General features: G+C 35.0%; 3 protein-coding genes, 1 long non-coding RNA gene and 1 pseudogene across 8 annotated transcripts; 3 read left to right on the top strand and 2 right to left on the bottom strand.

Moving 5' to 3' along the window:
• Positions 1–2278: 2278 nt before the first annotated feature.
• Positions 2279–7398, top strand: LOC142555902 (COP1-interacting protein 7-like). The gene is given in 11 exon segments (XM_075667038.1): positions 2279–2638; positions 2764–2943; positions 3288–3421; positions 3703–3758; positions 3853–3902; positions 3994–4146; positions 4587–4632; positions 4634–4814; positions 5027–5582; positions 5626–6607; positions 6708–7398. Coding segments are annotated over 11 exon segments (2523 nt in total). The 5' UTR covers positions 2279–2579; the 3' UTR covers positions 6834–7398.
• A 2981-nt stretch (positions 7399–10379) lies between these two features.
• Positions 10380–14656, top strand: LOC142555903 (uncharacterized). Of its 2 annotated transcripts, XM_075667039.1 has the most exons (9): positions 10380–10803; positions 11438–11647; positions 11748–11843; positions 11927–12050; positions 12155–13361; positions 13462–13627; positions 13708–13872; positions 13941–14093; positions 14281–14656. In XM_075667039.1, the coding sequence occupies exons 1-9, from the start codon at positions 10738–10740 to the stop codon at positions 14473–14475; spliced, it is 2382 nt and encodes a 793-aa protein (XP_075523154.1). In that variant the 5' UTR covers positions 10380–10737; the 3' UTR covers positions 14476–14656. The 2 variants fall into 2 exon arrangements, with proteins under 2 accessions (XP_075523154.1, XP_075523155.1); XM_075667040.1 differs by lacking the exon at positions 10380–10803 and having other exon boundaries at positions 11633–11647; positions 11964–12050.
• On the bottom strand, positions 14517–15556 carry LOC142555904 (uncharacterized). The gene is made up of 2 exons (XR_012822468.1): positions 14822–15556; positions 14517–14719 (listed from the first exon to the last, which is right to left on the bottom strand). It is a non-coding gene; the product is annotated as an uncharacterized LOC142555904 (long non-coding RNA).
• A 1543-nt stretch (positions 15557–17099) lies between these two features.
• On the top strand, positions 17100–19138 carry LOC142556706 (epoxide hydrolase 2-like; annotated as a pseudogene).
• A 523-nt stretch (positions 19139–19661) lies between these two features.
• LOC142555905 (cold-responsive protein kinase 1-like) lies at positions 19662–24277 on the bottom strand. 4 transcript variants are annotated; one of them, XM_075667044.1, is made up of 9 exons: positions 24022–24277; positions 23734–23943; positions 23007–23145; positions 21873–21985; positions 21240–21450; positions 20911–21145; positions 20623–20773; positions 20187–20333; positions 19662–20110 (listed from the first exon to the last, which is right to left on the bottom strand). In XM_075667044.1, the coding sequence occupies exons 3-9, from the start codon at positions 23089–23091 to the stop codon at positions 20102–20104; spliced, it is 951 nt and encodes a 316-aa protein (XP_075523159.1). In that variant the 5' UTR covers positions 23092–23145; positions 23734–23943; positions 24022–24277; the 3' UTR covers positions 19662–20101. The 4 variants fall into 4 exon arrangements, with proteins under 4 accessions (XP_075523159.1, XP_075523158.1, XP_075523156.1 ...); XM_075667043.1 differs by having other exon boundaries at positions 19662–20333; positions 23734–23939; XM_075667041.1 differs by having other exon boundaries at positions 19662–20333.
• Between the last annotated feature and the right edge of the window lie 1928 nt (positions 24278–26205).

The following is a 26205-nucleotide window of genomic DNA, read 5'->3' on the forward strand; positions in this document are numbered from 1 at the left end:
AATAACATCATGAATATGATGAATATTGTAAAACAAAAAATTGGTAAAATAGTAAGCTCACAATTGAAAGTCATATATTTAATAGATATTATTAATAGATAATATATTATTTAAGTATATTTTTTTAGCATCATATATCGAAATTGATTAAATACCTAAATATTTGTATTTGTATTGAAATCACTTACATACAAACTTTTTCTCTCAATTATGTATCTATGTTGATACATAAGTAGTTTAAAAATATATCTATTTTAAATGAGAAAAATATGTTTTATATGATTTTAATTTTATTAATAATTTAATTTTATTCAACCTCACTTATCTACATTCGTCTTTCCATTATTACCTTAATATTCGGAATATTAACAAATTTTTAATTTATAACATTATTATAGTAGTTTTCTATGAATTTGATGTAAATGAATAATTAAAGTTTATTATAGTACTTTTCTATGAATTTGATGTCAATGTATAATTAAAGTAATTAAATTTAAATTTAAAAGTAAAATTGAAATAATAAATACCTTAACTAAGTACTCTATTAATAATCATATTAAACTAACGTAGAAAATAATTTAAAGAACCTCATGAACATGACAGATTATAAAACAAACAAAATGATAAAATAATAATCCTATTAAACTAATGTAGAAAATAATTTAAAGAACCTCATGAACATGACAATTTATAAAACAAATAAAATGGTAAAATAGTAAGTTTACAAATGAAAATCGTATATTTATAAAAGTAAAATAGATATAATATTATTATTTTTTTAAATATATAAATTAAATTAAATTTAAAAGTAAAATCAAATTAATAATTATATTGATTGAATTAAGTAGACTATTAATGATCATATTAAATTAACATAGAAAATTACTTAAAGAACCTCATAAACATAACAAATTGTAAATAAATGAAAGAGTAAAATAGTAAGCTCACAATTCAAACTCATATATTTATAATAATATTATATTAGATATTAGATTAGATAGATAGATATATATATATATATATATTGTGTCTCTGTATCCCGTCCCTTTATCGTTAAATAGGCCACATACAGAGTGTATGTATATATAATAGGCCATATACAGAGTGTATGTGTATATATATTAAATAAATGAAAGAGTAAAATAGTAAGCTCACAATTCAAACTCATATATTTATAATAATATTAGATTAGATATTAGATTATATATATATATATATATATATATATTTATTGTGTCTCTGTATCCCGTCTCTCTCATCTGGTAATTAATTTTTTCATACAAAAAATTAGAAACCTACATTTATTGGGTCACTTTTCTCATTATGATTCTTTTTTCTTAGGTTTCAATAGAATTTTTTAAACTTGATCCAAACTCAAAAAGCTAGTCATAGTTAATTTGTCTTATTGTAGAGTAGTTAATCTTATCAATTTTCAAATGACCAATAAGATAATAGCATTAAATTAAGAAGATAACAATGATTTATTTTGTGCACTCTACCAATCTTCCTACAAGGGACAAGGATAACCCAACCAACATGTCTCCAATTCGTGGGACCAAACAACTTGTATTTATTTATGGTTCACTGATTAACTAGGCAGGGTTATCATCATTAATGGTTTCTATCGAAGGTTAATTTTCGAAAAATTCTTGGATGATTCGAATTTTTATCTACCAAGAGTAGCTCAACTTAGACATGTAAAATTATATGTTGCAAATCTTTTAAATATATTAGTCTTTTTTTATGACGAAAGAACCGCAGACTGTCCAATCAGTCATATTATCATTCGATGTATACTGGATAAACCTCTCATGCTAACTCAGTAACCTACGAACCATGTTAAGCATTGTAATGGGTATGGGCTATGCGACCTAAGCACCTAAGAAAATGTTTGTACGAAAAATCAAACATTTCATTAATTCCTCTAATTATTAGTGAGTGACACTATATGTTAAAATGTCCTTTTTTGTCTAATTCAATACTTAATTACGACTCCACATTCCTTTTAAAAATAATGACTCTTAAAAATTAAATTAAATATTATAAATTACGAAGACAAAGGTGGAAGAAAAGCTCTGATATATATATGTGTGTGTGTGTGTATATTTGTAATAAATTATATAAATTTATAAAAGAATAAAAACAAAATATTGCCAAAAAAAAGTTTAATTTCCTGAACTAAATTTTTATTTATTTATTTATTTATTTTCAGATCAAACTCATATATGGATCGTCCTCGTCGAAACCGTTCGATCTCAAACCTAATTAACTCAGTAATTGCGAAATAATGGAGAGAGATGGGGACAACGTGAAGATTGGGTCCCATTTCCGTATCATTCAATCGAGAAAACCACTCCTTTAATCAAACTCTCCGATCCAATTTCCAACTCCATTGCCTTCTCTTTCACCAGTTTAACACACAGTCCCCATGTGGGCCGCTGCATCAATTCTCGCTGGCTTTTTCTCATATCCAGTTAAGACTCCGAAAAGGTTGTAAATGTCACATTCAATGAACTCGTACACGTAACATATTACAGTCTTCGAAGTTCATTCATTCGCCATCTTTCTTGATCGTGAGTATGGATTCGGAGACCCTTCTTGACTATGCTCTGTTTCAGCTCACGCCTACAAGAACAAGGTGCACTTTTATTGCTGTCCTCTTTGGTGCAAATATCGTTAAATGTTGTTTTCATTCAGTTCTTTAGGTGAAATTTTGATAATTTGTTCGCTTTTTTATGTGGGATTTGATGAAATTGGAAAAAGATGCGATCTTGTGGTGTTTTCTGGGAAGACAAGTGAGAAAATTGCATCTGGACTTGTGGAACCGTTTATCTCTCACTTGAAATATGCAAAAGATCAGATTTCAAAAGGTGGGTATTCGATAAAAATTCGTCCACCTGCTGCTGATGATGCTTCATGGTTCACCAAAGCCACATTTCAGAGGTAATTTAACACGCTTTCGAACCTCACTCAAGGAGATCTATGTCCAGATGTTGATGCAATATCGAAAAATATATTTCTGTCGCTGTGAAATGTCCATTGGTTCTTGTTTAATTGCAATAGTTTTAGTTGAAAGTGGTGATAGATTTTAGTACTTAAGTAGGTAACCATCTTTAGGTGACTAAATTACAAATGTCGAAGATGAAATTTGAGATCCATATCATAGGAAGTCACTTCTAGGGTTGGGATCATACTCTTCAATGAGTTTTATGAGAGGTTTTATAATGCGTCTCAAAGAAGACACAATTTACTAACACAAGCTTGCTTTCTTTTCCCTTTCATTGCAGATTTGTGCGCTTTGTGAGCACACCTGAAATTCTTGAAACAGTTGTTCGAATAGAACGAGAAATTTCACAGATTGAAAGTGCAATTCAATCTAATGAAGTTCTTAAGAAAGAGGTGACAGAACATCCAGGGGAAGGTAAGTTGCTCATTGAAAGTATATGGTATACTTGTACATTGGTGAACACTCTCTCTTTCCCTTTGTGAAAAAATAGGGTCCTGATATGAAGTTTATGTTACCTTTTACATGAAACTGCAAAATTTGAACCTAAAACATGTTTCACGCTTTCTAGTTTGGTGATGTTTCACTCTTGGCAAACATTTTTATCAATCTTCAAGTCTGATGGCGATATCTTGATTTATCACTGTGTGTATAGTGTTGGATTGTTTATTTATTTACCAAGTTACTTGTTTCATCAGTAGGAAGTTTATCGGCTGCTGATGGGATCACGAAGAAGTCAGTCAATTCCTCAAAGGTATTTTTATTTTGATGTTATTAATTGGTTAGTAGTTCAGAAGATCTTTGTCACTTTCCCCATGACACGTTATATTTCCTCGTGGCTCTTCCAGTCATCCTCTGAAGAAGGACTTAATGGGGCTGCTCCAGAAGAAAATTCCAGGTATCTGATCTGCCAACTTGTCAAATATAGTGCATCACTACTGTATTTTATAGCTCTGTTATCTGAATCAATGAGGTGTTGTTCTGGGTAGGATTCGCCTTCAACGTGTTATGGATACTCGAAAAGTATTACTCCAGAAAGAGCAAGCCATGGCTTATGCTCGTGCAGTTGTGGCAGGATATGAAATGGACACAATTGATGATCTCATTTTCTTTGCAGACACATTTGGAGCCACACGTTTGAGGTGAACTTTTGTTGATCTTCCTTTTGTGTGTGTGCGTGCGCGCACTTACAGATGCTTCAAAACTTATTTCCTTATTTGCTTACAATATCCATGTTTTTATTTTGGTCTTTTCATTTCAAAGTCGTTGCAGAAGGAAAAAGAATGCTTAATTTTTGTTATCTACTGTTTTCGTTATATCGCTTGTTCTACAAATAAGTTTTGTTTCTCTACATGTTTTAAATCGTGGAACAAAGTTCATGTGTCAGTTATTTGTAGTCTGGCCCAAATATAAGAACCTAAATGCTAGGCTAGGATATTGATTTCTTTAATCTTTCAAATATTTTCCTCAATAAGAGTTATTTCTTGAATAGTAACCCTTTTTAATGAGCATTATCTTATATTGTTAGAGGCGGATTTTGAACAAATTTTTGTCTTTCTTATCAAAAAATTTCTTTGTATAGAGAAGCATCCATTGATTTTAAGGAGCTATACAAGCAGAAGCATTCAGGATGACCAATGGATGGATGAATTAGCTGCAATGCAAGCATCTGCTGCAACTGAATTCTCATTTATGGGAGCACCTGGAATTTTGCTCGCAGGTGAAAATATTCCCGGCAACGGTATTTCCATTGGCTTGTCTGAAACTCTATCTGATTTGGCTTCCACTCCAATTTCAGATGGAAGTAAAGGTACTTTTTACTTCTTTTCTTTTTGTTTGTTCGAATGCTCGACTGGATGTTTTTGTCTGTTAATGCTTAGTTTGAGATGTTTATCCTCTCAATCTCTTAATCATTTACGATTACTGTTTTATGAGAACTTTGTGATTAGATATTATCATATTATTTTGGACCTTTCTGGGACAATTGGTATGGTGTTAAATCTCTAAAGTTTTCTCCCACAGCGAGTAATCTACCCACACCAGAACAGACACCTCAGCCACAATTACAATGGATGAACCAGATGCCACAATATATGTACAACTTCCAGGGTTATCCTTTTCCAGGGATGCAGCCATATTATCCAGGGCAAATGGGATGGCCATCTCCTGGTGGGATTGTTCCACAGTTCAAAGATAATCAAAACCGGAAATCACACAAGAAGAAAGAGAAATCTGTGGATGCAAAAGGAACTGATACATCTGAAGAGGATGAACAAACTGAATCTAGTGGCTCCTATTCTGGGACTGATTCCAACGATGCTAAAGAGAGTGACCTGAAGCATTCTTCAAAGGGGCAAGGATATGTTACAAAGAACAAGAAAAAGTCCTCCAAAACAGTCGTCATCCGAAACATAAATTACATAACTTCCCAGAGGCACAGCGGAGAGGAGAATGAAATATCGGACGGTTCATTAGGAGGGGCTTTTCCATTTGATGAAGATTCCATTAGAGAGGGGGTAGACAATGCACTTGCAAAAGCACGTAAAAATAAAGGGCAACGGGGAATCCATGTGGAGAATGGATCTGAACGGTTACGATGAACAAGATCCAGAAAGTGGGTTCGAAGCTAATATTTCGGGAGGAAAAGTAATTAGTACTTGGGATGCTTTTCAGAATCTTCTGATGAGTCACGAGGAGCCAACTTCTAATGGCACGCCTATAGACTTTGAATCAGAGAAAATTAAGAAACAACCTTTGAATGCTGATGATTCTGTTCTTGCCATTCAGAGAGGTGGAGACTATGATGGAACAGACATGTCAGATTTTATGAACGGTGAAAATATTCGGCCCGGTATAAAGAAAACTGTTTCTCAAGATGAGAGTGCATTGTTTTCACGACAAATAGAGGAATCAAGAACAAGCCAACTGGGAACTCCTGCAGATTTTGCTGCCGAATCTTCTGTTCTGAAAAACCAGAAAGGCGAAGATTGGTTTGTTGCAAATCCGTCCCAAGTTTCAAGAACAAGTGACATTAAACGAGTAGAATTTAATTATCATGACACCGCACCCTATGAAGGGGGCTTCATTAAAAAAGAAACAGCTGTAAAAACTCCCATGGTTGATGATTCCTTCATGATACAGTCTAGATCAGCAGTTGATGAAGCTTATGTTTCTGACTGGAAAACTGATATTAGCATGGTCCCAGAAGTTGAAAAATCGACATATCCCGGAATCGGAGATTCGAATATTTCCAGGGTTGAAAAATCTACATCCATTGAGCCTGATGACCTTTGTATGTTTCTTGTTAGGGAGTCGCAGGACTCAACGGGCGCATCATGGACTCCAGAAATGGATTATCAACTTTCAGTTTCTTTCACTGAAGCTGATAAAAAATCTCCAACCATTAAAGCCAGTGGTCAAGTGGGAAAAGGACTTCCTGTGAATGGTAAGAGCACCAATGGCAAGAAGACTTTAAGCTTCCCTGCAAAAAATCCTAAAGCTTTGTCAGGATCTCTTGTTAAGAGTAAGACCGACCCTTTGTCCAAGAGCAAGAAAACATCTTCCTCGAGTAGATCAACGGTTCAAAAGAGCAAGCTTGAAAAGGTATGACAAGCATGTATTTTCAAAATGATTCAGACTGTTCTTTATCATCCTCCATTATTATTGTTTGACATTGCGTAAGATGCGTATTTTTTCCTTGCAGGAGGAAGAGGAGCGCAGAAGAAAGGAAGAATTGTTGCTTGAGCGCCAGAAGAGAATTGCTGGAAGAACAACTGCTCAAGGTTCGACTCCTGCAGCAACTAAGAAAATTCCAGTTGCTAAGAAGTAGAACAGCTCTTTCAAAGCTTAAAAAATAGGCCTCAATCCACCGTGCATGAATTTTTAAAGATAAGTCATCCTACAACACGGTCCAAAGCAGAAAATCAGTGCATCTTGTCACCTATCAAGAAAATGCTGACGTGAGATGTTTTGAGCTCAATTCGACGTGTATCCATCGATGCTCTGAATTCCATTCATTCTGCCTAGCTCCTTGTACTGTATCATTTCCTGTTTTTGCATTCCACATTCATTTACCCAGTCTTACATCTGGTTTAGATTGTTCAGAAAACAAAAACGGATACGTGTGTTGAATAAAAATGCACAGGTGCATGAGCAATGTCGTGAGATTATAATTCTTTTTCCACTGGGGAGAGGATGAACCCAGAAATTTAGATCTTTTGGATGGGTTTTGTTCCTTGGTAATTTGAAGAGCATTTGTTATTAAATTTACGTCGGGTTTGTATAAAACGTAAACAAGTTGTGTGAAAGTTTGTGTGATAATTCTCGTTGACACATATTTGTCGATTTTTTAAGCTTCTTGCTGTTTGCCCACATCAATAAATAATAGTTTACTATTTCTATTTTCCCTTTTCTTTCTGTGATACTCTCGGATCGAGGATGATTTCGGTCCGCTCTCGGTAGCCCATCTAGTTGAAGACCCGGCATTCAGAGAAGCATGAGAGGTCATCTGGGAGGTCATCCAATGCTGACCTCCCATATCAGCAGTTCCGCCGATTAGAGAGGTCAGCCGAGCTCCCATGCCGACCTCCCAACATGAAGCTTAGCGGACCTCCAAGATTATAGTATCGGTGTGATTGGAAACGTCCACGCCGAGCTCCCATAGGGTCCAGACTTCAGACATGCTCATACCTACGAGAGCTCTTACTCAAGCATTAGTGCATAGCCCACAGAAATCAAAGCCCAGAAAGGTAAAACCCATTAAAGATCTAACCAAATCTGGCACAAGATCTAACCAAATCTTTCAAGATTATGAGGATCTAAACCTACCAAATCAGGACTCTATCGTTCTCCTATAAATACCAGGTTTCGTTCATTGTTTATTCATTCATATATTCACATTCTCTCAACACACACATTACTATCTCAGTTTTCCGTTCTCTGACTTGAGCATCGGTGGGACTACGCCGGAACAACCTTCCGGCCCCCTTCTAACACTCATGTTTGTGCTTCCAGATTTCGAAGGTCCGATCCGAGCTCCCCAAGTGAAGATCCGACCTCCCAGCTACCTTTCGAAGGTGTGATCCGAGCTCTCCAAGCGAAGATCCGACCTCCCAGCTACCATCGCGGATTTCAGCAACATCTCTCTGCATGTGCAATTATAAGTTTGCGCTTTAATAGTAGTAAAACATTTTATTTATATGTAAGCTCTTATTTGTCCAATCAGAATTCAAGTGATGGGGTCGGATTCGGAAATGGATGTAACAGATTGATTTGAGGTTAAAAATTTCACCCGACCTATGCAATGGCCGTGGAAACCCCGGTTTGGAAGTCAGGTATCTTCCCAAAGCATAGATTAGTTTTCAGGATTTTTGCTAACCGGAAATTTCTAACAAAGTATCGTCAATTATATATTCTAGATGAGTTATGTGTCGATCGAGTTTTTTAAGCATATGTTTTTCTCATGCCAAAAAATACAAGGGAGATATGTAATAAAATTCGAGAATGGTCGAGGATGAAGAAACTCATGGTTGGTTGGATCATGTAATAAAATTTAGGAGTCAATATCAAAGTCATCTAAAGTTATGAATATCCGAATTACACGGCGATTGCAACAAGTACAAGCGTTATTTTTTATATAAATAACTTGAATTTTCAATAAGTAATATAATTTTATATATAAATTTTTTTTACCAGTCAATTTTTGCAAGGTATCAATCAATCTTTAAAACTGAAGATTGGTTTTGTAAGATTACATCAAAAGAGACCAACAAATTGTATTAGGTTTTTCCATTAATTTATTATACTACAAAGAATAAGTCTCTTATGATACGGTTTCACGAATCTTTATCTGGGAGACGGGTCAATGCTACAGTATTTATAATAAAAAGTAATACTCTTAGCATAAAAAGTAATAATTTTTCATGGATGACCCAAATAAGAGATCCGTCTCATAAAATACGATCTGTGAGACCGTTTCACACAAGTTTTTGCCTACTACAAAAAGAAGTACTTGAACTCGTGTTTTTGTTGACATACCAGCAACATTATATTGTCATGTATCGTATTGTTATTAATTGACTATTAATTATATATTTATTATTATTGTTTTGTTTTTATCTAAATCTTTTTCTTAAATAGCTGGTGATGTTATTCGAGCCAGAATGTCAACCTTTGAATATTTCAAACGACGACTTGCAAACTAATTAAGCTACCGACGTACATATTTTATATAATAATTATACATATCTTATATATATATATTGTATTATCATTCCAAAAAGAAAAATTTGACATCCCAACAATATTGTTAGATGTAATTATGTAAAAGTTTTCTTAAAAATAAATGCATCATCTCTACATTAAAATTGAACTTTAGAATTTTATAAATATAATTTTTTTTTTTGTGATAACGTAATTTGCGAATAATCACGATATACTGAATGATCGGTGTCAGAGTGAAAAATAATTTGAGCTACAACACGTGCACTATGTATGTGTTGTAGTGTAAAACGAAGCAAATCACTAATTAAAATTTATACAGTAAATTATATTAAATATTTGAAAAAATTACTAAATATATTAGATATTTAAACTAAGGAAAAAAAGTCATCATAAATATTTCTGATGTCAATGAAAGTTTTCTTCATCAAATATACTATATAGGTATAAATAGTGAGTACATATAAAAAAAAAACTCACATGAGAGCGTTTCATTCGCGAATTTTTATCTGTGAGATAGTTGATCAGATCCATAATTATCATGAAACAATATTTTTGACATAAAAAATAATATTTTATCGTGATATGGATTGGATCGGAAATTCATATCACAAAATTGACTCGTAAAATAATCTATGTCCTGATTATTTGTTATTTATATTATGTATTCGATATGTGAAATAGTAAGTTTAATAATCTGTTATTTAATATAAATAAATTTATATATATATATATATCTATACTATCTATACTATATTATTAAGTTTGAGGACATAATAATAACTACCTAAAGAGGACACCAATTTTTTTTTTCTAATTTTACCCTTATATGATACTAATATTACACTTTTGTTTTTTATTTTTTTTTAATTTCAACACACATTTTTATTTTTTTTATTTTTTATTTCAACCATTCATGTATCAATTTAGTCCCTCCATAATTTGTCAAATTTCACTGTAGTCTATCGATAATGATAAAAAAAATTGTACACTACATGTATCGCGTGTGCAGAGTAACTAGTATATATAATGTTTGGATAAGTTAGCAAATATCCGTTGTCACACGCTCGCCCAAGTTATCCAGTAAACATAGCTCAAGATAATAATTAAATCACATAACGACAGATCATGCCAATAAAACCCGAAAAGAAAGCTCCTACTCAGCTTTCTCCTTAAAAATCAGGAATCCATCTTCCAAAAAATAAAAGAAAAACAAGAATCACATTCTCCAAAATGGATCACATTCTCTCTGAAAACAAAGGGAGAATTTGTCCATGGAAGATTTTACAATGCACAAACCATGTAGCTGCACTTCATTGATTTTTTTACGCACTTTTCTTTTTTTTTAAAAAAAAAATAATTTATACATATTTGAATGGTTCATCCGTAGAATTGTAGGTTTTTAAGTTGTTTTAATTTTGTAAATATTTTTTGGTCAAAGAATTGTGGGTTATATTGTCAAACCCGAGGAAACTTACAGTTTGGTTATAAAAATTAGTTGCATTTAGTCAGCCATGGCGATTGGAGCATTTTGTGGCATTGCGCCTTTCTTCTTCCGCAAGAAGCATTTTAGAAATCAGGTTTATTTTTCTTTCCAGTTGCTTTTAATGTTCTCTCTCTTTAACCTTTCCCTTACCATTATGTTGTCGTCAAGCGCGAACCCATAACGAAAATATGCTCATAAGATGAAAAGTTTGGATTTTTTTCCCATTTATTTAGCATGGCTCTTCCTCCCTCGGATGCTCTACCATATATAGTCATGATTCATACTGTAGCCACGATATATTCATGAATTTTGATAAGAAATCACTTGATTTTTATTTTCTGGAATATAATTTATGCATAAAGAATTGAAGTTCTTTTTTTCATTTGCATGGATTCAGGTCTGTAATGGTTTTTTCCAAAGAATACACGCTTTGACAATTTCATGCACATGTTGATTGTGATTGTATATATATCACAGTTTCTGGGTAAATTACATGAGAAGGAATAACATATTTTTGGATATCTACACATTAAATAACCAAAGTTGGGAAACAAATTAGATAATAATCATGACAAATTGATCCTGGACAGAATTACCTTTGGTTTCATACCTGATACTAGGTTGTCCCCACAATTTGATTGATGTTCGTTGCTTCCTCGAAATTCTGTACTCGGTTTCGCATTAAATCTATTTCTCATGTGCGCGTGTGTTATAAAATGACTCGACAGAATAAATCTAAGTCGAAAGTAAGCAAAGTGGCATCGCAGCCAAAAATACTGGAGTCAGGGCCAAGAAAATCCTCTGCAATGGATGTCAGAAGTACGAAAGTCAGCAGCTCATATGGGGTGGCAACGAAAACAGAACTCAAGCACAAGATTTCTAGTTTCAGGGATTTACTTGATCTTTCTCCTTGTGTTGGCTCGGCTTCAGTGAACGAGGTAAGACCCTTTTATTCTAATGAACTCTGTATTTTTTTAGGAAAGTCAGAATAATTTTCTCTTCACAAAAACTCAAGTGTTAAATTTATCTCTCCGACAGCTGCTCATATTGACCGTGAAGGATCTTCTTAAACTTTATCCGTGTATCAACCGAGATGTGCCAGTATTAGAAATTGAACATGCAACGATGCATAAGGTTAGATTCACTCCATTACCCTACACGCTTTGATATCAAACAGGTTGCGGATATTCATTGTAAAAGTCTCTGAGCTATAACAGGCTATGAAACTCTTGTGTGATGCTCTAAAATCATTAGGAGATCTATGGGCAAAAGAGGAGTGGGTGATCCAATGCAAATATGATTCGTCTATGGAATTTGAACACGCTGATTTGGAGCAAATCGGTATCTATCATATGCACCATTTTGCACCATTTTGTTTCAAGACTAGAAAAAAACATACGGTATATCTTATCGACTAAATTTCTTGTTCTGAAATTTGAAACCAGCGCTAGAAATGCTTGATGAAATGATAAAGCTAGCAAGAGAACGAATATTTGATACTATGGATGAGGACGAAGAGAGGAGAGAATCTAGATGTGGAACGGCTACATTTGAAGAGGCTTTCTCTGAATCCTATTCGGAAAGTAAAATGTCTGTTTCGTCCTCTCCTGAAACGCCAACTTCAGTTCTTCCATGGAAGGCCTCAACTCAGATAGAGAAAACACCATATTCTCTGACTCTGCTCATTAGACCCAGAGTTCTGGAGATCAGAAAACTGAACTCCATTGATGTCAAGCACATTTCTCTCGACATGTTCCCTCACAAAGTTGTTCAAGATCCTAGATACCTTGTACAATTAAGCGAGACTGGAGAGGAGGATGAGGGATGCAAAACGAGAGGAGCCGATATAAATGAGGTTAACCACAATCTTGAGATTATAGAGAGGATCAATGATGTTGATAGCCCAGACTGCGCAATGAAAGTTGACACGATCAAAGAAACATTGGTGAAATTGTCTCCACCAACACAACCTCCAGTGGCACCATTGCCTCCTATTGGGCTAACACTTCCATCTATGACATTACAAAAATTGGCTCCATCACCACCACCACCACCACCCTGTGTGAAATCTCAAAAATTAGTACCAACTCCACCGCCATCACCACCACAAATGGCATTAAAAGATGGTTCACCACCACTGCAACCCCCTGTGATGTGTAGTGAAAGAGTATCTGCTCCACCACCGCTGCCACCCCCTGAGATGTCTAGTGAAACAGTATCTACTCAACCCCCATCACCACCACAAATGGTATCAAGAAATGATGCACCGCCGCCGCCACTTTATGTGATGTCTAGTGAAAGAGTATATGCTCCACCACCACCGCAACCCCATGTGGTGTCTAGTGAAATAGTATCTGCTCCACCACCAGGAATGACACCAAGAAACGGTGCACAACCACCAACTCCGCCGATGGCAAAAGGAGCTGTTCCTCCACCCCCACCAGGGCTTGGTGGTGCCAAGAACCTTCGTCTCATGAAATCTGCCTCGAAATTGAAGAGATCATCCCAGATGGGTAATCTTTATAGACTTCTCAAGGGGAAAGTAGAAGGTTCGAATGTAGATGTTAAGGTGTCAGGAAGAAAGGGTAGAGTTGGAGCTGCCTCTGGCGGAAAACAGGGAATGGCTGATGCATTGGCAGAGATGACAAAAAGGTCTCGATCCTCGATCCTTACCATATATTGGTATGCTTTAGAGTAAATGGTATGATTTTATTGTGATATAAAATTTGAACTTATTTTCCTGTTGACTCAGGTCTGCATACTTCCAAAAAATAGAAGAGGATGTCAAGATTCATGCAGAATCAATCAAGGAGGTGAAAAATGCAATTAGTTCGTTTCAGACATCTGACATGGTCGAGCTTCTGAAATTCTACAAATACGTAGAATCTCACCTGGAGAAACTAACAGATGAAACTCAGGTTTGCTTAGACAAATTTTTTTCCTTCTTGGTTTTGCTGTAGAATTATTCAAAATCAGGTCATGAATTTAACTTTTTCAGGTGCTAGCAAGATTTGAAGATTTTCCAACGAAAAAGTTGGAAGCTTTGAGGATGGCTGCAGCACTATACTCCAAACTAGATTCAATAGCCTCTACTTTACAGAACTGGCCAATAGTTTCGCCTGTTCGCCAACTCCTGGACAAGGCTGAGAGTTTCTTCAATAAGGTAATAAGATTTACTAATAAGTTAACCGTTAAATATTCTTGTGACTAAGACCTTGTAATGACATCCAGATCAAGGGAGAAATTGATGCATTAGAGCGAACAAAAGATGAAGAAGCCAAGAAATTTCAGGGCCATAAGATTAAATTTGATTTTGGCATTCTTCTACGGGTGAAAGAATTGATGGTGGATCTATCTTCAAGTTGCATGGAGTTGGCACTAAAGGTTAGCTCAGATCAAACTTGTTCTTGCACATTTCAAACTTACAATAAACATTTAATAACAAGTGGCTAGACGCAGTAACATAGGGAGAAGGGGTCGGGTCAGCATGAGTCATTCCCACTCTTTAAGTTTAGGCTTTTGTAGTTCGCCTTCTCTCGACGTGAACTAAATGTATGCCGGTGATATGCAGGAAAAGAAAAATGCCATTTCACAAGAAAATAGTGAATTCAAATGTGAAAGGAGAAATAGCAGACCTGAAAAAATACTATGGAAGTCCTTTCAGTTTGCATTCCGAGTTTATTCATTTGCAGGTGGGCATGATGACCGAGCAGACAAGCTTACAAGAGAACTTGCTGATGAAATTGAGACCGATCCTCTTCACTAATAATATAGACATCGAGGTAGAGCTACTTAATCAAGAAACTTCATAAATCTTTGGCTATTGCAAAGTGAATGCTCTTGAATAAAGGAGATCAAGTGAAGGAGAACAAGCTAAACTCTAGCTCTGTTGTTATGTGTATATTAAAACTTATGAATTATGAAACGTGTAGCAGTGTAGTTGTGTAGGTTGTGAGTACAATGCATCCTTCGAGTGTTGTGCATACGGTTAGTTATTTTTAGCTCCAACACTAGAGAACAGTATGATTCATTTGGATTAGAAAAAAAAAGTACTTAGTTTCAAGAACTCAGAATTAACATCAAATCAAGTAAACGATACTTCACATTCTCACCTCAGAAACAGCATTTTCCTGGAAATTAAAGTTGTCAAAGACTCCTGAATTCTTCAATTAATTCACCATCTAATTCTGCCCTTTCTGGCACATACTCAATCTCTGCTAGCTCTTGAACCTGTCAATTAACGACCATAAACAGAAAGTACTGATAAGATCCATGATAAAGCTGATATCATCTTAGTCATGTCCATGTTATCATCATATTATTAAAACAGAAAATAGTTTCATCTATAGTCAAAAGTTAGATTTTGTCTGTAGTTATTACACAGAAAAATAAGTGAACAACATTAAAGTAGAAAATGTTTTCAGAATAACAATAAATCATGATCATTCCTGGGTGCTTCTCGTGGATTCTATAAGACGAGAAGATTCGGGCCTTAGTCACCAACCTAACAAAAAAGAGAGACTCGCTTCAGAATTCTTACATCAGCACACATAGTGGTTACAAATCATGCATGAAATATACATATCAGACAGAATTAATAAATAGGATGTGAAAAAAAGGTTAAGAAACACCAGGACACCTATATCTCATCATCAAAATATATATTCAAGGGAAAGAAATAGATTATTTTTCTCGATCACAAAAAGTTTAAAAAAAATACGAAAAGAGACTTAAGGTTTCATGATCGGCCGCTTCACTTTCAACGATCTTGAAAATACACGGTAAGTATTATATAGTTCAGGTAAAGAATACCCCTACTCAGCCAAAAATGGCAAAAATAATATATCTTATACGTTCTAGACACAACAAATGAGATTGAAATTATATATTTTCATGATATGGTCACGCAATCATTATTCCAAAGCTTCTAAAAAATGACGAACGAGATGATTTTTTTGAATTGTGTCAAATTAAAGGATGACACGGTTATAAGATATCGTCATTTGAAGAGATTTTCAAGTATTTTTGTCACAGTGATTGCAAAATAATTGTTAAAAATTTGTTAACCTTATAGCTATATGTTGATAATATTGATACTAAATATATAAAAATGATATCACAAATATCACGATGTTTGAACAAATTACAGCACCATTCATTGATTATTATTGAGGAATATGTAGGTTATAGCTTTTACAGCACAAGCGAAAACCTATCACGATTAAAAGCATTTTTTCTTAGGAGTTGTATTTGGTAATTGTCAAAAACTGAAAAATCATTCAACAACAAAACAAATAGTCGGAAAAATAAGATTATTGTATAAAAACAATGTAGAAAACCGAAAAAATGTGGAGATAGGAAAACAAACTACGAGCATGTCAGATCCCATATGAGGATTGAAAATAACATAATAGATGTTAAAGATGATCATATACTTGCTGAGTATACCAAAATTATTATATGCATACTATAACAAACTACAACAAAGAGTCGTTGAGTTGTAAAAGTCAACCAAGAAGCATATTGAAAAGTGTGTCATGTGGATAAGACAACTTCTCCAATTCATATATCATCTATGATCATGATTTTTAATTTTTTGTGGCTTGATTTGTTTCAATGGATAAATGCTACTAGCCATGTTTAATTTGCACGTGCACTTTTCTAGTTTAATATATATTAGGGTTCTATCCAATAAAATAACTTCACTGATTTGAAAAACATAGACCTCCTCCTCCGGATCAAAGAAGGAAAAAGTCATAAATAAAAAATTATTAATTAATCAAATGTCCAACTCGATTTTAAGATTAGAGATTTCTATGTTCTTTTTCTTTTAGGTTTTACATTTTATCTTTCAATTTATAGAGTCACATTCTTTGTTATAGCTAGGATAAGGAAAAAAAAAACAATTGGATCTAATAATATACACCGCTTCGGATCCTGCTCATCTGTCATTTTCTGTCAAGGGAATGTTTCATTCTATTATCATTATCGTATATGTTATGGTCGACAGGTCAGATTTGAAGGCTTTGACATAAAGATTGTTTCGTGTCGGACAGCCATAGAGCTCTATACTGCATCTCCTCCAAATTATTTATTTTATAATTGTGATGTTTAAACAATTGAATGATGATTATGTGAAGAATACGAATAATACATACAACGTGCAACATTTTACCAAGGGAGAGGCCTTTAGTTCTTGTTTCTGTTGTCCTCTCCCAAACTTCACCAATTTTTACTTTTCGTAATAATTTCACTTAAATTTAAAAAATGGCAAGCATACTTCCTAAATGTATTTCAAATAAGCTTGAAAGCTAATTTTCTATGTACTATTATTGACCATTGACTATAAAAGCACGTGTTAATTAAAAGTAGCCGTGGGAGTCCACAACTCTTTCCATCCTCTGTTCACATATGACATTATTTAAACCTCCCGCTGGCAGCTACTGTTACATCAATCTACAAACATTATAGGCGATAATGGAAGAAATAAAGCACGAGCACATACTAGTCAATGGGCTGAAGCTCCACGTGGCTCAAATCGGGAGCTCTTCCTCGCCGCCTGTGGTTTTCTTGCACGGGTTTCCTGAAATATGGTACTCGTGGCGCCACCAGATGATCGCCGTCGCCAAGGCTGGTTTCCGAGCTGTTGCTTTCGATTACAGAGGATATGGGTTGTCCGACCCGCCCCCGGAACCCGAAAAGGCATCTTTCTTGGACCTTTTGGCTGACCTCCTTGCTCTTCTGGATGCCCTTGCAATCTCCAAGGTACAATGTAATGAGAGAACAGGTTCACCCCGAGGTTTTAGAAAAGCTGTGGGATATTTTTTTTAAATGTTTAGTTGCATTGATATCTATCAGGTTTTTCTGATTGGTAAAGATTTCGGAGCTTCCGTGGTATCACTCTTTTGCCTACTCCACCGGGAAAGGGTTTCTGGGTTTGTGACCTTGGGCGTGCCGTTCGCGCCGCCGCAGCCTCGCATACATCATCAGGATCTACCTGAGGGCTTCTACATGTCAAGATGGCAGGTTATTTCATTTCATGAATATATATATAGCCAGACTTCTAATTCTGGGAATCAAATTTTGACCCGAATGGAACCTCTATTTCCTTAATTCAGAGACAATTTTTACAGGATTAATTGCATTATGAGAAACAAGATTGGGCTGAAAACTCCATCGAAAATATATGGCCGCAAAACCCATTTCAGAGACAAGCGAAAAGCCCACATCATCTTCATCATGCGTGAAATCCATCGGTGCTTTAAAAAAAAATATTTTTTTGGGTGGAAGGTCAAACAGAACAAACACGAGTTAAAAACACAATTTGAAGTAAGCTGGATTTACAATTATTTTGAGTAGGGTGTGAGCTTCATTTTTTAGAATCTGAGAGGGTTTTGAACCTACTCTTTTCAACATATATGGTTTTTGGCCAATTTCATTTTAACGTGGTTTTTGTATTGTCGTGTACCCCTTACAACATTGTTAACTTCTCTCACAGGAACCTGGGCGTGCCGAAACTGATTTTGGTCGACTGGATGCAAAAACAGTGGTTAGGAATGTGTATATCCTCTTTTCCAAGAGTGAACTTCCGATAGCCGGTGAAAACCAGGAGATCATGGACTTGGTGGGGCCGTCGGATCCTCTTCCTCATTGGTTTAGTGAGGCAAGATCTTGCGATTTACGGAGAATTGTATGAGAAATCAGGTTTCAGAACTGCACTGCAGGTTCCTTATGGGTAAATCAATCTTTACTACTATCATGCAGGCAAATTTTCTACTGTTAACACAAATACCCTTTGAGAATATTGTTTATGCTATGTGAGACTCGTGATACCTTTGTGGCTGTGCAAGTGTGAAATATAAACTAGAAGTCGTTATTAGCTTAAACTATATAATGAGTGAATTTGACAAGAAATCTGGCAATGGAATTGATACATAGGCAGTTACAGGATTAAGACGGTATATATCAATTGATCTGGTTCAGTTTCGGTTATGGCTCATATATCATTGTACATGCCGTTGTAGGTCAGTCGGTTTGCAGCTTGATATACCAGATCCAAAAGTTGAAGTCCCAGCTCTGCTGATAATGGGCGAGAAGGACTACGCCTTCAAATATCCAGGAATGGGTGACTACATAAAGAGCGGAATGGTGAAAACATTCGTTCCAGAGCTGGAAATAGTGTACTTGCCTGAAGGAAGTCATTTTGTCCAAGAGCAATCGCCTGAGGAAGTGAACTACCTTATTGTCAACTTCCTCAAAGGCCATGTCTAAGTACCATGCTGTATTGGGGTTAATGGTTTTGAGGAAAGACTTGGCAGCACCAGTATTGTAACTTTTGTGTGGAATAATTGGTGTTTTCTATTTGTTTCAGAATAAGCACGTGAGACTCAATCCCAAGTTATATGTACAATTTGATCACCATTAAATTTCGGAATATGGTGAAAATAACTAAATATCACATGAATTGGTAGCTCGAGTCGAGTGTTTGGATTGGATATTCATGACAAATAAAGTGGCTATGATATATATAGTTGAACTCGAGACTTCATATCTGTGAGACTGACAACAAAATCAATCGAAAACCAAGGCAAAGTGGGATTGATTAATCCCATGATTTTTAGTATAAACATTACCTTGGAAATAGGCTCACTTGATTTTAAAACATATTGATCATGTATATTCAAAATTACCCATTCAATTCCCAACATATTCCTCTCTCCATAGCAATTTTGACGCTAGATGGAGATTCGTGTTCTATTTGATTTTGTCGTCTTCACATATTCTTAAACGTGAAAAGGGCGTGTATGCCTACTTCTTTCATCTGATTCATTAAATAGCATTTGTACATATTACTATTCAGAGTCCTCATTTCGTCGTCATCATCATTTAAAAAAACCTAGCTTCACCGTTAATTTTGTCATCTGGAATGTAATTGTGCGACGGGGTGCATGATTTGTTTGGTACATATCACTGAAAACTACTTAAAACAATAAACTCCAGAAGATCAAAAGTTGACACCATGTAATGAATTCTTATACCAGGAAAAGAATAGAAAAAGAATTAACAGCCCTGTAAATCTGTAATTTAAACTCGTTCAATCCTATCAACAAAATATCATAACCTTTTTTGGGGTTATCGACACGTCCTCAAGTCTACAGCTCTTACAGTCTTACTCCATCAAATAAATCCCAAGGTGCGACCAACCAACGAATCCAATAATCGAGCAACTGGTTTTTCAGAACTTAGGATCCTGGACGCCCTTGCAAAATAATGAAAAGGAATATTTACAAAATTCAGTTATCTTGGGGTAACCTGAGTGATTGTGATGGGAAATGTACTCATCTGATGGCTAGTAGAAGCTTCTGAGGACTTATTCTTAAACATTGTGCCACTTAGCCGAGCTGAGGTTTCAAAGAAACCAGGAGGCGTGAGTTGATTTTCTTTAAGACGTACATTTTTAGAGAGCATTTCAATGACCTGGCTCATTAGGGGCCTTCTGCTAGCATTTGCTTGGGTGCAGAAAAGGGCCACTTTCATGTACCTAAGAACCTGGTCCTCTGGAAATGATTCCAATTCTGGGTCGACGAGATCCAACAGTTTACCTTCTTCGTGCAGCTCCCAGGCCTGTGAAGCAACCAATACAGATGTGAGAAGGTTATAGTGATAGGAACAAACTATAAAAATAACTCTAAATAATATAATGGCTTGGAAGGATATAACTTCAGGGGAAAAAAAACAATTTAGATCTGGAAACGAAGTTTACTTCCTAGATACTAGTCCATTTTATCTAACTTATACGAGGAGAGACTGAGTGGACAAAGGGTAAATAACTCAATCTCATTTTTGCTTTCAGTTAACAGAGTATAAATAAAACAAAAGGTGATGCAAAAAAGTACAACCAAATATTCCTCACCCATTCGACAAGCAATTTCTGCATTCCTCCGTGATTGGTGTTTCCAATGCTCTTGCCACTCACAACTTCAAGAGTTAGAACCCCAAAGCTGTATACATCGGCCTTCATGGTTAACTGACCACCTAAGGCATATTCAGGTGCCAGGTAGCCACTGCTTAGAACAAATCCAAGGTACAAATTAGGACCATAACTTTCAAAGTTTCAATAAATACAACTTCAAATTAGATGTCAGGATTCCCATGCCGTTATAAGTTGTGGTGTAGTATCAAAGAGGAAAAGGAGACATACGTTGTTCCTGCTATTTTTGTGCTGATGTGGGTGATATCTTGGGGGAAAAGTTTAGCTAATCCAAAGTCTCCAATTTTAGGTCGGAAGTCCTCGTCCAGTAGTATATTACTAGCTTTGATATCTCTGTGTACAATGTGAGGTAAAAGTTCTTCATGAAGATATGCAAGTCCACGAGCAGTTCCCAAGCAAATACTAGACCTCTTTTCCCAGTTCAGATTAACAGACCTGTTCGTACCTGAAATACATGCAAGTATTATGTTCAGTGTACGTTGGATATCGTGGGAATCTTTTAAATAGATTCAAATGGCACAGGACTCTTATCAAATTACCTAACAATGCTCGATCGATGCTCTTATTCTCTAAATATTCATACACCAAAATGTGGTTGGTACCATTGACGCAGCACCCAACTAACTCAACTAGGTTTGGGTGTTTAACATTGGATATAGTGTCAATCTCAGTCAAAAACTCACGCGCTCCTTGCTTTGACCCGGCAGAAAGTGTCTTCACAGCAACTTTCTTTCCATTTTTTAGAGTTCCCTATGAGATTAGAGTGGGATTAATACGAAGAAAAAAATAATGCAGGAACGATAGTTGGACGTTTCAACGTCCCATCAACTTAATAGTGCATAAATAAGATGCCATTAAACAAACTGATTGAAGCAATTTTCTCTGCCTACAATACCGAAGATTAAGTGAAAAACCAGCTTGGAGATTTTTTATTTCCTTTATGCATGTTTATTTGCTTAAAAGACATCCTTCTGGTATATAAACTAGAAAGATGATCAACAGGAAGAAATTACTTAAGAACTTCAACGCATGATATATCTTAATACCAGCAAAGGGCGGTGAAAATCAGATTACATACTGGCAGAAAGATGAAACTTGCCGTGCGATATTTACCTTTAAAAGTTTCTCGTTAAAACATGATGAATATAAACTATGCAGCATTGAGTTAATACCTTGTAAACTGTCCCAAAACCTCCTCGTCCTATTTTGCTGCTGTGTTGGAAGTTGTTTGTCGCTTCTCTTAATTCATTGTATGAGAAGTTCTTCGTCTTAGAGATTTGGGGCCCTACAGATATAATAGAATCAATCAAATGAAAGGAAACAATATACGAAGTAATAATTTCTGGCCCATCTTAAGAAAAATACTGAATGGAAATAAGCATCATGACCAACCAACCACATGATTATTTTTTCGGCGCCCCTACCTGTTTCCTAAATTAAGATTGATGTTTGCACATCAAAGGACTTGTCCAGATCCCAAATATGTTATAGATGCGAGTTACAGGTAGTTCAACGAGTGTGTTACACATGCAAGCTCATACTCATGTTTCCCGTGGCAACAGTACCTATTTCGTGCGGTAGAATTAGGTTAAGCTGATGTTGAACACTTGACCATCCACTTCAAACATTTACATATCCGTGGCAGTAATGACACAGATAACAACAGGGAATGAGGTACATCTCTTGTAAGTTATTTTGATCATGCATTTAAATTTTGATAATCAAATACCATTGGGCATATTCATAATGATTGAAAAATTGGTTCAGGGATGCAAAGCTCACAACTTGTTACATAGGTGATATTTTGAAGTACTTCTAGATGGTTCACCACTGAACTGCCAATATGATTGCACACAATAGCCTTAGGCACGACACGATTCATCTTGCTACAATCAAAATATTAGACACATCCTTTAATAAGGTCCTCAATGTGAATCCTCCTTGTCCATCTACATAACTTCAAACAGTTCTTTTTAGCATTCCAAACTTACAACCTCTCGTCCAACTCACCAAACTATCAACAGCACAACCAAAATTTTCAGTTCATGGTCTACATGGTGAAAAATTTTGAACTAGAAGTTAGTCATCTTTCATAAGATGCCAAAGCAACAATGTCAAAATGATGAAGCTGCTTTGTGACTGAAACATCAGCATCCGTGGAAATGAAAGCAATCATGAAGTCATAACCTCTGCCTCGGGCATAAAATGGTATATCTTCAACAAAAACTAGGATGCATAACCTTCAGAGCTTAGTGGTTCTACAGTGAACACCACAAAGAATGTAGATTGAATTATGAAGAACACACCTTCTTGGTCTTCCGTCGACTGATTAGCATTTTTGTTCTTTTTCTTCTGGTGCAAAGTTGAGGCACCAAAGCAGAAACAGCCCATGTCCCTGTATGGTCTATTGCGCTAATCTGCCGACTCCAACACTGGTGTCTCAATCTGGAGAACAAAGAGCTAGATGAGACATTTCTATCAGACATCACTAGCTTTTTTCATGTAATTTCTTAAACTATAGCAAAAGTGCAGCACAGGTCGTTCTGTGAATTGAAATTTAGTATCCACCGGTAATTTATAGCAATTTCAAAAATCTAAGTTTCACTTCCCAAATATGTAGGTCTTCATTTCACGTCTATTGCCCTCCATCTTTCAAATCCTAGTTTCAGAATCTATTTGGCAAAACTTGTTAAAATTGATACTTGGACCTACTCAACCCCAAAAACTAGCTCAAGGGGAGGATTGTCCTAAGTCCATATATGCAACTCTCAGCTATTATATCCAACGGATGTGGAACAACTGACACACACGCCTAGTAATAAATATCTGGAGCGTGGAGTTTACAAATTACCCAACTATGAGTAGAATGGGTGGCTGAACCCAGGAGCTAGCTCAAGGAAAGATTGTCCAAGTTCATATATGCAACTCTAAGATATTTTATCCAACCGATTGCGACAACTAACAATTATTTTCATGAAAATAATTAAAAAAAATTCAGCATCACAATTTCCAAAGATGAAAAATTTACAGTACCGAGTTTCAATGCACCAGGTGACTAACCCACCATCCCCGCACCACCAGTTGGCTAGTCCCAGCCTCCAAGCTAACAGAAAGGCCCCCACACTGAAACCCCACCCCGCCTACACTCAGATGAACACACGAACCACAAATTCATACAGAAAAAGCAAGGCAGCCCCTCCTCTGAGATCTCCTGATTTTGATCCACACACAAAATTCGCCTAGCTACACCAAACCGAGAGACACTAAACAATTGGTAAACACACCAACAAGCAAAATTGAGCAGGCAATACAGATACTAACAGATTATTCAGCGAGATCGAAGCTCGATAAGAATGAAGAAGGCTGCAAACTCCGGAAACACCAGCTGGAGAGCAGCAAACGTGGGCGTATCGCAGTGTAGCAATTCAAACATACAGAATGGGATCGTGTTTTTGTTCGCTGTAGAGAAACAGTCATGGGTCATTTCTATAGCGCGAGCGGTTTGTATTTGTATATCTTCGCACGAATTGACGGTGACTACGCCATCTCAGGTTCAACGAACTCAACTAGATTTTTCGAATCGCGGCCTTAAAAATTATAAAAACACCCCCAGACAACATTGGTCTGACTCATTCCACCACGTTTTCTTTATGCGTGTCGTAAGTATATAATTATCTCGTTCCACCACGTTTTACTTTTTGCATGTAATAATATAATTACCGAAATATCAAAAAATATATAAAAAATTTATTTTAAATTTTTTTTTGATATATGTTTTAAAAATCATGTACATATACATATACTCTATTTTAAAACCATACAAGAAGTGATGTGAACTTCCACACGTTTATTGCTATTTAGTCCCAATTTGAACTTCCAAAATTTTAACTTGTTTTCCTTCTCAAAAAATGACTATTGTGCATCGAAATTTTTGTCAAAATAAAATGTTGAGTAGTTCATTGTGGTGTTTTTTATTTTTATTCTTTTACAAAAATTTACTTATTTATATTGTGTTTTTGAAATTGTCAATTGATATAATAGAAGTCTTAATTTATTTGAATTTTAGCAAGAAAAACACTTCTTAAATTGGAAAATTGGAAAAAAGATGTAAGAGTTAGGTAGAGAAAAAATAAACCAACAAATTGAATGGTTGGGATATTTTATAGCTTGTCTATTTGAAAATTTACTTATTCTAGGTTCGAGATGATATTTGACATATATATTTTAGCAAGAAAAATACTTCTTAAATTGAAAATTTGGAAAAAAAAGATATAATAGTTAGGTAGAGAAAAAGTAGACCAACAAATTAAATTGTTGGGATATTATATACATATATATATACAGTATACATATATATTTTAGCAAGAAAAATACTTCTTAAATTGACTCGATTGCATTATAAATTTAGAATTGAATGGAACATGGTGGAACAACCAAATGAAATCGTAGAAAATAATAGAGAGGGAAGAAATCACAAAGAAAAAAACATATGTCAGACGTTTTCGAAGAAGAATCGGATGGTATACATTATAAATTTTAACTTATATATTTTTTTTTATGACGAATTGAAAAAAATTTGTGTTACGGTCCCCATGATTTAGCCGATTAATACAATATCTCCGTTTCTAGTGTATTTCTTCTTATTTAAATAATGTTTTAGTTTTTTCCTCCACATCTAAGATTGAATGTAATTATCTTAAATATAGAGTGAACACAATAATCTTATCAAGCTCGTTGCGTAAAATTTTAATTTCTGACCCGATTTATGGAAACGATTTCCAACGCATTTATTGAGATCCCCACTACACTGAGATAGTTTGGTTAGGAGACTAGAGTTCACATGTGTAATAAATTATTTTTATTAAATTACAAACAACTAAAAAATATTTTTCATATAAATCTTTCTTAAATTCTTTTTGTCATCAATAGATTTGATGAAGTATGACATTCGGTGAAAAAAAAAAGTACGTTAGAGAGAAAGAAAAGTAACTTGGACAAAAAAAATGACTTAGACAGAAAGAAACGAATTGGCTTAGACAAATATTTTTTCTCGACATCCTCGAACAAATCAATCGAATATTGATTAATACGTAATCGATCGAACACTATTTTTAAAAACGACTCTTCTGCACTGGAAACGAAATATTCCAAATATTCCTGGAAATTTTTGCTCTCATTTGACAATTTGTATCTATATGCATCATGATTCTCATTTATATATCTATCGGCTCGAGAAATCAAGATAAGAGGAGATGAATTAGATCATCCATAACTTTCTAGTTATTGAGGTATATACAATAATTTTATATTTTAAATATTATTATAGAAATATTTTAATGATATTTTTAAATACATGGACCTAATTATATGTTCCAACAAAATTTATAATCATTGATCAGCAAATTTTTGGTATCTTGTTTATTTAACGTTATACTCCATTCAATAAAAAAAATCAGCTTTTATTTGTTTATTTATTTATATGATATTTCCAAAATTTAATTGAAA

This window comes from Primulina tabacum, chromosome 9, assembly GCF_025594145.1.
Source record: "Primulina tabacum isolate GXHZ01 chromosome 9, ASM2559414v2, whole genome shotgun sequence".
NCBI classification, from domain to species: domain Eukaryota; kingdom Viridiplantae; phylum Streptophyta; class Magnoliopsida; order Lamiales; family Gesneriaceae; genus Primulina; species Primulina tabacum.

What these genes read in the sequence shown, in the direction of transcription:
- LOC142555905 (XM_075667042.1), bottom strand. Translation starts at nt 23,091, where the DNA reads ATGGGCTGTTTCTGCTTTGGTGCCTCAACTTTGCACCAGAAGAAAAAG. An exon ending in GTTTTGGGACAGTTTACAAG is followed by an intron (nt 21,451 to 21,872) that starts GTATTAACTCAA and finishes CTAATCTCATAG; the next exon opens with GGAACTCTAAAAAATGGAAA. An exon ending in AGAAATTGCTTGTCGAATGG is followed by an intron (nt 20,334 to 20,622) that starts GTGAGGAATATT and finishes GTTGCTTCACAG; the next exon opens with GCCTGGGAGCTGCACGAAGA.
- LOC142555903 (XM_075667039.1), top strand. Translation starts at nt 10,738, where the DNA reads ATGGCGATTGGAGCATTTTGTGGCATTGCGCCTTTCTTCTTCCGCAAG. An exon ending in CTGAGAGTTTCTTCAATAAG is followed by an intron (nt 13,873 to 13,940) that starts GTAATAAGATTT and finishes AATGACATCCAG; the next exon opens with ATCAAGGGAGAAATTGATGC. An exon ending in GCATGGAGTTGGCACTAAAG is followed by an intron (nt 14,094 to 14,280) that starts GTTAGCTCAGAT and finishes GGTGATATGCAG; the next exon opens with GAAAAGAAAAATGCCATTTC.